Consider the following 10,385-nt stretch of genomic DNA (forward strand, 5'->3'; position numbering starts at 1 on the left):
CAAGACACTCTCTACCAAACATATAGCAAAATCTCCTTCATTAGGAGGAATATGAGCAAACACCAATACACAAGATAGGATAAAGGTCTGAAATATGCATAAGTAGTAGCACACCATCATTTACCTGCCCCCAAAATCACAAATAGTATAACCTTATGGTTTTCTCTTTCGGAAAATGGACCATCATCTATGAGAACACGACAGCACAAATAGTATAACATTAATGCCAAGCATACTCAACAGGTTATCATCGAGTAGAATTACAACCCTTGTCAATCAATCGGAAGAGGTAAGAGGAAGGAAGGAAAACTACAGATTCAAAATAAAACCCATCAATTTTATTGCCACACTAAATTGTTATTGATACAAACAATACAAGAGCTTATTTAATTCATTAAATCGAAAAGATTTATTGATCAGATTCTCAAGTGTTGCAAGCGATCCTTTACTTCCGCTTCAGCTTTAGCTTTCTTTTTCTTTGCTCGGCGTTTGACTGCAAGTTCCTCAAACCTCTTCATCCCAGTTTTGAACATCATCTTCACCAAAAGCTCAGGTTGGCCTCTCACAAAATACTCATGTCCACATTCTCATTGCTCTGACTCCTTAATTCTTCTAAAGCCCAGTCGTCAACAACAAAAACAAGATGAGAGACGATTCCAAACTCGGAGATATAATCTTTGTATGTATATATATACATACAATAAAACTTACATGTAAGTTGAGTTCGGTCATAAACTCCAAGTAATGTCTGCCAAATTCTATCGATTTCGGCAGAACTTCTCGGTGAAGCGCTTCCAGATTCCAACGATGAAGCTATTGTGGCTTTTGCTCCACGAGATAATTGGATCCAATTATGGATCATCCACGACATTGTATCTTCTTGTAGAATGTACTCAACATAACTTCAAACAAGAAATCATGTAATTTGCATCACTAAAGCTCTCTTTTGTGTTGCTTACTGCAGTGAACTCCCTTCCGTAGGTATAATATGAGTAACATTAATCACCAACACAAGATAAAGGCCTGGAATCTGCACAAGTTGTGGCCCTGAAATTGCAAATAGCCACCTTATGGTTTTCTATAACACCAAGACAATATTTAGCATAGATAGAAGTCCAGCGTTACTAGGATTACCAGTAGACTGATTAGCACATATCGAACCTTCTACATCAGAGGAGTTCATACTTAGTAGTCCTAAAAGGCATGAATGAAAAAGAGTTTGGTCCAATATCGGGAAAGTTTCAAGACTTGCATCAAGTAATACATGAACGAGAGAAAAGCAAGGCAAGTAAGAAAGAACTGCAAAAGCGAAAAAGGTAACAAGGAACGACTGGCAGATCAAAGCGATCCTCGAATACTGCAACGGCATAGACACTCCTGTAAACTCCACAAAAAGTGCTTCCCATGATAACTTCAGTAAAAGCATATCCTTCTTCTTTCAGGATTAAAGTCAACTTCAGAACACTCCAAAGACAACGCTTCCCATGAAAACTTAACAAACTGCAACCGAAAATAGGCTTCAATGTGTGACAGAGCAAATGAAGGATTAAGAGATAAGAAGTTGAACATCACTTTCTCAATTTTCACTGATTCACCTGAGGGGATTTCAAAAGAATAATCCATGAGATTAAGCCTCACCTAAAATCCACTGACAACATTTTACATCACCCAAACAAAATGAAGTGAGAGACTTCATTATCAAATGTCTACAGAACCATTAAACCAGCTACAACCCAGGAATAAAGAAACCTCAGAACTCAGAAGTAGGGAGCATTATCATCAAAACCAAGAGGCTCTTCATCTTCTATGAGCCTGCCCTCAAGAGGTCACACTACCAGCAAGAATCACTTATGTTATCAATAATAAACAATGACATCTGTGATTCATACCTACCAAATTCTGAGAACGGCAACATACATATACCCTTGCTAACAAGTGTGAAAGAACCTACAAAAACACTAAGTATCTCATTGTGGGAAAGTAGTTTAATGACTAGAAGGCGAAAAACTGAGTCATTGCTGCAAAACTGAGAATCATCATCAAAGGTACAGAAGACAAATCTTCAAATCGGTAGAAAGTATGGTAGAGAAGTAAACCCAGAAGAAGATTAGCTCAAAACACCTGAATCCAACCAGAGATGGAACCTCCAAGTTCATCCCTGTTGAGACAACCACGGTCCACGGTTGAAACTTGTTTTTCCTTCCTCGGCAATCAACACTATAGATATCAATAGAAATAAGCCACCTCATAAACTCATGATGTAACAGATATAGGGCGATGTAGGCAAGCAGGCCGAAACAGAACTTCCACTGCAACATCCAAACTCCTATGTGAAGACAAACTCCTATGTGAAGATAATGATTTCATCTGAAGCAGAAGAGATTACCATAGAGAAGATGCAGATTACATAACCAGAAAGGGAAAACAGATAAGGGAAGAAAAGCTGATTACATCCATCCCTCGTTGCCAATAAATCTAGGCGAACAGGTCGAAACAGAATCGTCCTAGCATCATCCAAATTCCTATATGAAGATAATGAATTCATGTAGAAAGAGTAGATCTCGAGCCGAAGTGATTAGCATTTAAACCATAGGAAAATGCAGAGCATAGAACCAGAAATAGAGACATCTCCAATGAAAAGAGGACTGTAGATGAAAATTTCGAGAAAAATAGATCAAAGTAGAACTTGCCACCTTTGCATCCTCAACATACCTATATAGGGGAGCGGAGCACTTCACATACATAAAAACAAGCCATCACTAATATAGATGTAGCATGAGAGATAACACCAACAGAGATAAAGGGGAAAGAATCCATTTAGTAAACCTGAACCTTTTCCCTTTTATAAGCTTGAATATCTATAACAAAAGACAGGGCCTTAGGCTTAAAACAGAAATGCCAACATCGCTACGAAAATCTACCTTTAACCTGAAAAATCAAAAATCAAGTCATGTTGAGAACTCCCTGATGGTACAGTCCAGACCTCAGGCCAAGCCTTCTCCATCAGAGGAGCTCAGAGATAGATATCCTAAGATATTTGAAAATGCTCAGTACAAAAACTACTTAAAAGGACAAGGTATAAGAACAAACTCGTTTGGAAGGAATATATGATCATCTTTCAAGTGTGTACACAGCAGAGAAACGTAGTGAAGTGATTGGTGAAGAAAATTCTGGGAAACATAAGACACAGAGGACAAATCATACCTCACTGACAATAATAGCCAATATTAGATAAAACAATTAGGGGGAAAAAAGTGTGTAGATGAGAAGTAACCAGAAACACAAAATTAAACTCATACCATCCTTCCCTCCAACAATGCCTTGACCTCTACGATTTAAAACGACAAAAACATCAGGTAATAGGGAAATTAAAAACCTTAAAAAGAAAACAAAGGGAGATAAGACACCGCCAGAAAGGTAACAGGAACCACGACAGATCAAAGATATCTTTCAGAATACACTGAGACAGAACTAGCCTTCTTTGCATCTTCAAAAAACCTAAAAGAATGGGACACTTAACATAAAAAAAAACACCGTCACAAGCATAAGAGAGTAGGATCAAACACTATAAATAGAGAGAAAGAGGAATAGACCAGTTAACCAGGGCGTATGTTAGAACAAATAGATTGCAACAGATCCCGGAGGCAAAGAGGAACAAAACCTGAATAAACCACATGAGAGGAGCTAAGACATAGCATTACTGAGAAACTTGAAGACTTCAATAGAATAACTACTTATAAAAAGGACAAGAGATAGGAAAAAACTCGTCTGCAAGGAATATATGTTCATCTTTCATCTGAATGTGTACACAGAAGAGAAACAGACTGAATTGATTGATGAAGAGAATCTGGAAAACACAACAAGACACAGAGAACGAAATCATACCTCACCAACATTAGCCAATATTAAATAAAACAATAATTAGACCAAAAGTTGTATAGAAGAGAAGAAACCAAAAACACCAACTCATACGTAAACCATCCTCCCTCCAACAATGCCTTCAACATCTACACAATCTAACACGTAGAAATTTCTCCAGAAATTCAGAAAAGAAAAGAAATCAGGTAATCTAAGAACTCCAAAAAGGAAGCAAAGGGAAAGAAGAAACCGCCAGAAAGTAAAAGGGAGCGACGACAGATCAACCACATCCTTCAATTAGCAGAGACGAAATAGAACAGAGGTAATTGTGGTTAGATAAAACAGATGTAACAAGAGAAATCAGACGAAACCTAAATCGATGACAGAGAAGAATGAGAGATTTATCGGAGCAATTCCGGTGCCTCGACGATCTGCAACCAATAGAGATGATATTTACCGCTTATATAGAAGAAAAAAACGGCATAGGAATTAAAAATTTGGAATAGAAGGGACAAAAGATCCTAAGAAACCGCGTGACAAGGATCAATCAAAGCCATCACCGATCAATCATAGCATCCTCCACAATCTAAATCAACAATAAAACGAGGAGCAAATAACATGAATTAGAAAGACCACTTGATGCAGTTTATAAACCAAAACCTAGAAAATCAATTAATCAGTGAGAAGAGAAAACTCAGAAGCGAGGACGAAGATCGGATCAGAATTCGCTTGAAGACGTATCCTAGAGAAAACGCGTGACAAAAATCCAGAAAAAAACAATCACCGATCGATCATAGCCTCATCCACACTCTACAACAACAGAATCGAAAGCGATGATCGGATCATAATTAGCTTCCAAAAAAACTGCGAGACGAGACGAATAAGAAACGTAGAGAAGAAAACAAAAATCAGAGACGCGTAAGGAAGAAGAACACCCCCTGAAGACGTAGCAGCATAGAGAAGCCCCGTGAAAACATAAGATCCATCAAATCCATCCCTGAACGATCAAATCATCGAACAACAATCTAGAATAACAGAGGGAAAAGTAAATCGCATGAACATAAAAAGCCATCGATGCAATTTAGAAACAAACCCTAGAAAAATCAAATATCGATGGAAAATCCAGAAGAAGGAACGATGATCGATTCAAACAAATCAGAGACGCGTTTAGAAGAATATCACCAGCGAACGCGTAGAGAAAACTTATTCAGGAAAGGAAGAAGATGTGTGGTTGAAAGGTAAAGATGGAGAAAGAGGAGAGCATTATTTATAGATGAGGTATGAAAGCAATTGACGGTTGAGATTTGATCATGTAAATTTCAACGGTGAAGATTAAATTATAAAGTCGGTAGTCAAAACGCTTTGATTTTTTCCAGCTGGCGTTCGTTGACTGCTGACTGCTGTCTTTCCCTTTTTTCCAACACGCATTTCCTTTTTGCTATTTAAAGATTCCAATTTGCTATCATGTCCGGCCCAACTAGATATATCAAAATGTTTGGGCCTAGGCGCCTGAATTATTTCACTAATTTCCTTTTTTTTTGCTATCAATGCTATGCCATTATCAGTATTTTTTATTTTTAAAAAAATATATATCAAATAAAAGATTTAGCATTCAACAACACTTTCCTCAAATCTTTCCATCAATTCTCGCAGAAAACTTACTAAAATTTCCAATCCGATATTTATGCTACCATTGAATTGCTATCAACATTCCATTTTCTATTCCACATAAACAAAATCTCTAACAATGCGATTTTCAGAAACAAACTGATGACGCCATTTTTAACAATTGTTAGGATTAGTCAAATATCCTCTTCGACTCGAAATTTAAATTGATACTTTTACTTTATAGATTTTTTTTTTTTTACAAATAGTGGAAATGAAATCATGATTTATAAAAAAAAAATTCCCTCAAAATTATACACTTCATATCGAGCTCTAATTAAAAGGTCGAATAAAACCAGTTATGATCAAATAAAATTCTCTAGAAATGTAAAGACAACAACAAAAAGGGTATACATAAATTGTTTGAAGAATTTTAGTCATTTATATAGTCAGTTGCTAAAAGTATTCAAAGTCAATGTAATCAGGATCATTGCAATCGCCGTTAGGTTTGTTATCACCACCGCCGGTACTGCAACCACCTCCAGCACCGTTATTGTTCTTCTTTCCGCCACCGTCAACAGCCGCCATAGACTCTTTATCCTTGCTTGCGTAACACGAAAAATCCACCGGTTCCGGTACATGCGGCGGCGTTGCACTCCGAATTAGCGCCCAATTCACACCTTCGAAAAACGGATGCTGCTTAATCTCCGTCGCTCCACGTTTGTAAGCGATTCGTTTTTGCGGCTCTTTAACTAATAATCCTTTGATGAGATCTCTCGCCGCCGAGCTCACATGAGGAACCTCAGGGAATCTTAAAGCTTGTCCTATCACGTTGTGAAGCGTTGCACGGTTTCCTTGTCCTTTAAACGGCGTCGCTCCATAGAGAAGCTCGTAAATGAAAATTCCGAATGTCCACCAATCTACGGCGCTTCCATGTCCTTCTCCACGGATAATCTCCGGTGCTAAATACTCGTGTGTTCCAACGAATGACATTGACTTAACGTTCGTTGGCTCTGCCATGAGTTCCGGCATGGATCCGTTGACGAAGAGTCCGAAATCTGATTTCGCCTTTCGATTCTTCTTGGATGACTGCAAGATGCGTGGGAAGAATGTGGACGGTTGGATACAACCTTGCACCGCCGCGTCCTCGTCGATGAGACCTACAGGTCGACTACTTCCGCTTCCGCCGCCGGCCGCATGAACAGAGGATGATTTGACGAGAGTTGGACTGACGGAGCATCGGAGGGATAAATCGAAATCGGAGAGCATAATGTGTCCGTCATCTCTGACTAGAACATTTTCTGGCTTCAAGTCACGGTATACAATTCCTAGCATGTGCAAGTACTCCAATGCCAATAGCACTTCAGAAGCAAAGAATCTGTAAGAACAAATGAAAAAAAAATTGTCAGTTGAATTCTACAAATATAATTGTCTATTGTGTTACTTAGTGCAGTAAATTTGATTTCCCTAACCTTGCCGCGTCTTCTGTGAAACACTTGTTTGGTTGCTTCTGTCGCAAGGAATAGAGATTACCACCGCCACAAAACTCCATGACCAAGCAATAAAACTTATCTGTTTCAAAGTGTGAGTATAGAGTGGGCAAGAACGGGTGATCAAGCTGAGACAAGATCTCTCTCTCTGTTTGAGCTCGCAAAAGCTTGTTCCTGCTAGCTAAGGAAGCCTTGTCCATCACTTTCATGGCGAAATAGGTGATGGTTCCTCTGAGCTCGACTAGGTAAACACTCCCAATGTCTCCATAACCGAGCCGTTTAAGAAGCCGGAAATCGCTGATACCGAGCTGGACTCCTTTGGAGGTCAACGTGTTCACAGCATCCCACCTAATGTCACCACCTGTGTGTGGCTTAGAGGGATTAGAGGACGTGCTCTCAATGCTGTTGCTTCTTGAGCTCATATTGCTATTGTTGTTACTGTTGTTGTTGTTTGGTTTGGTGTTTAAGTTTGATTGTGACTCGGTCATGTTGGAACCAGGTGAGGATGGGATTTTTGGACTAGGGTTTGGACGGTGGTGATTGGTGAACCCAGCTGGCTCCGGTTTTATAAGATTATCCATCTTCTTGGGATCGAACAATGGCTTTTGTTGCATCTCTTTGCGTGGTTGTGGAGTTTGATGAACAATATCTAATGGTGGATAGTTTGAACTCGTAGTATGATGAGTTGACTGCACAATAATAACGAAAAAAAAAAAGATATCAAACTACAAGTAGACATGCAAACTCCATATTCATTATCAAGAGTATCCTCGTATACCTCTGAAGAGTCAAGCTTCTTTCCGGGCTTCGTTAACATCGCCAGCGAGTCTCCCAAATCAGAGAAACCTGTTTCAATGTAGAAAGATTAAAGCTTTATTTTTATGTGAAAAAAGGGTCAATATGGGTTGAGTTCATTTATCATCCATATGAGGACATTACTTGGTGTCACGAATGTTAAAGCCCTTCCTCATGTCTTGTGAATAGAATCTAGCAAAAGGATTGGTCTGCACGTCGAGGTACGTACGCATGTATATTTACTGTTTTTTGGCAGAGAAAAATTAAAAGATATGGAGCAAAAGATTGCAGCATTTTTACCTTCCACGTCTGAAGTTTTCGGATGCCATAAAGGATTTTGAGCAAGAAGAGAAAACAATCTTCTATAGCTTATTGATTAGTTTTTTTTATATTAATGTGTGTGTTTCTTTTTTTTGTTCAATATTTTGTTTTTTTGGTGAACATAGGAGTTTGTCTTGAAATGAAGAAAGCAGGTGGAAAATAGAGACAAAAGGACAGTGATTAATTAAGAAAAGAGAGGAAAAGAAATGGATGGAGAAAAAGTATCTTATGAGTTCCAAAGAAAGTGGAGAAGTGGAGGGAGGAAATGGTCTGAATTTCATTCAAGACAAAGAAAATTGTGATGTCCCCTTAATTATCTCTTTTCTTTCTATGTATATTTTTCTTCACCCGACAAAAATAATTGACTATCAATACATCTTCCAAAAACTATATCAATTGGTATAATATCAATGCTTTCATAAATAGAAACCTTGAATAAAAATATATATTTTCACAACATAATACAGTATCGTTTAGATAGTAGAACATAAACATAATTACCCATAAAATACTAATCTTAGAAAACCTCTATCTGTTTTTATTTTGAGTCCACAATATATTTACTGTTTTTCAACGAATCCACTTTATGTTAAGTTCAACTTTTAAATTTGTTAGAGATCGACCATTAATTGAACATACATCGATTTATGTTTTTTTTTTATAATATAATGTAGGCCCAATGGCCCAGAACATAGCCTACTATTATTGGGCCTGTAGCCTGCTTTAGCATATTTACCAATTATCACGTGTATGTATGTATGTATCATCTGTCCAGAGAAAATTGCTAATACCGGCGATGAATCAGCTGCAGCAACTCCAAAACCCAGGGGAATCGCCGCCGGTGCACCCTTTTGTAGCGCCGTTGTCGTATCTATTAGGAACATGGAGAGGACAAGGAGAAGGTGAATATCCTACTATACCGTCTTTCCGCTACGGCGAAGAGATCCGTTTCTCACATTCCGGCAAGGTAACCATATCAGATCTCCGATTCATTTTTAACCTTAATCCAATCTGCATACCAAAATCGCGATACGCTTACTCTGTCACTTTGTGTAGCCGGTGATAGCGTATACGCAAAAGACATGGAAATTGGAATCAGGAGCTCCGATGCACGCCGAGAGTGGTTACTTTCGTCCAAGACCAGATGGTTCTATTGAAGTCGTCATTGCTCAGAGCACAGGTCTCGTCGAAGTCCAGGTTAACATAATCCAAATTTCCATTAGATCCGTGTTTACCATAAGCTTCCAAAATCATTACTTATGTTTTGCTGAATCTCTGATCACAGAAAGGAACATACAATGTAGATGAACAATCAATCAAACTCAAAAGTGATCTTGTGGGAAACGCTTCAAAGGTTTCAGATTAATTCTCTTTGTTATTATTTATTCAATGTCTCTGTCTCTACACACAACATTTTTGTGTTTCTAATTGGTGATTTATGGGGTTTTTTTTCTCCAACAGGTGAAGGAGATAAGTAGAGAATTTGAATTGGTTGATGGAAAACTATCGTATGTGGTTCGTATGAGTACAACCACTAACCCTCTTCAACCACATCTCAAAGCAATACTCGATAAGCTTTGAATCCAAGTTCCTGTGAAATCGAAACCTGACACGACCGATGTGATATTGAGATGCTTTGATTTTGATATGTAGAATCACTCTGTTTAGTAACAACATTTGATACTCTTTGTAAGATTTTGGTTACCAAAGTGTTTTGTTATGTTTTGTTCTTGTAAGCACAAGTAAGAAGAAGATGACAATTTGAGAGTTAAATGGGCTTTTATTAAAAGAGGTAAATAGGCCCATTGGCGCCTATATACGTTCAATTTTAGCATCTGACGCCTCAATATTAATGATATTCTAATTGACTACAATAGCTTTCAATAATTACAAGATTGTCCCCATATTTATTTTCTTTTTATACTATTGCATACACATTTTAGAAATTATGAGATGAGCACCGAAGTTATTATCGAAGCAAAGTCAACAAATTGAAGTAAGATTAATTCTCTACAATTATATAAGATTTGGTTTAATAATTGTAAGATGCAATCTTATAAACTTAATTAGACATACGTAATCACATATAACAACAGAAATTTTAATACAAAAAAAAAAATAAAAGACGGAAAAGAAAACAAAAGAAAGAAAATCATATAGATGTGAAGCAGACACGTTTAGGCCACGGCAATGACAAAACGTGGCACCTTGTAATTCTCTTAAGCTCCATAATTTTGGCTTATTGTATTAAATAGTTCCATATGGTGTTTCTTATTTTTTTTTGGCCTATTTGGCTTTTTATGTGGTGTTGACAAT

General features: G+C 37.7%; 2 protein-coding genes and 1 pseudogene across 11 annotated transcripts; 1 reads left to right on the forward strand and 2 right to left on the reverse strand.

The window, feature by feature from the left end:
• Positions 1-177: 177 nt before the first annotated feature.
• On the reverse strand, positions 178-5,098 carry AT1G79245 (annotated as a pseudogene). 5 transcript variants are annotated; one of them is made up of 7 exons: positions 3,954-4,668; positions 3,735-3,847; positions 3,594-3,661; positions 2,387-3,514; positions 1,135-2,309; positions 712-1,047; positions 203-612 (listed from the first exon to the last, which is right to left on the reverse strand). The 5 variants fall into 5 exon arrangements; another variant differs by having other exon boundaries at positions 1,135-3,170; positions 3,300-3,328; positions 3,408-3,847; positions 3,973-4,668; another variant differs by having other exon boundaries at positions 178-612; positions 1,135-2,158; positions 2,245-2,309; positions 2,387-5,098.
• A 619-nt stretch (positions 5,099-5,717) lies between these two features.
• On the reverse strand, positions 5,718-8,267 carry AGC1.7 (AGC kinase 1.7). Of its 4 annotated transcripts, NM_001334875.1 has the most exons (5): positions 8,049-8,267; positions 7,893-7,957; positions 7,732-7,799; positions 6,936-7,642; positions 5,718-6,841 (listed from the first exon to the last, which is right to left on the reverse strand). In NM_001334875.1, exons 3-5 carry the CDS (start codon positions 7,768-7,770, stop codon positions 5,920-5,922), a joined length of 1,668 nt encoding a protein of 555 aa, NP_001319411.1. In that variant the 5' UTR covers positions 7,771-7,799; positions 7,893-7,957; positions 8,049-8,267; the 3' UTR covers positions 5,718-5,919. The 4 variants fall into 4 exon arrangements, with proteins under 4 accessions (NP_001319411.1, NP_001319412.1, NP_001185434.1 ...); NM_001334876.1 differs by having other exon boundaries at positions 7,893-8,236; NM_001198505.1 differs by lacking the exon at positions 7,893-7,957 and having other exon boundaries at positions 8,049-8,110.
• A 462-nt stretch (positions 8,268-8,729) lies between these two features.
• Positions 8,730-9,935, forward strand: AT1G79260 (nitrobindin heme-binding domain protein). Of its 2 annotated transcripts, none has more exons than NM_001334877.1 (4): positions 8,730-9,036; positions 9,126-9,266; positions 9,355-9,423; positions 9,531-9,935. In NM_001334877.1, exons 1-4 carry the CDS (start codon positions 8,824-8,826, stop codon positions 9,648-9,650), a joined length of 543 nt encoding a protein of 180 aa, NP_001323382.1. In that variant the 5' UTR covers positions 8,730-8,823; the 3' UTR covers positions 9,651-9,935. The 2 variants fall into 2 exon arrangements, with proteins under 2 accessions (NP_001323382.1, NP_565204.1); NM_106576.4 differs by having other exon boundaries at positions 8,825-9,036; positions 9,531-9,909.
• Positions 9,936-10,385: the final 450 nt, after the last annotated feature.

The sequence above is a fragment of the Arabidopsis thaliana genome (genome assembly GCF_000001735.4).
Source record: "Arabidopsis thaliana chromosome 1 sequence".
NCBI lineage: Eukaryota > Viridiplantae > Streptophyta > Magnoliopsida > Brassicales > Brassicaceae > Arabidopsis > Arabidopsis thaliana.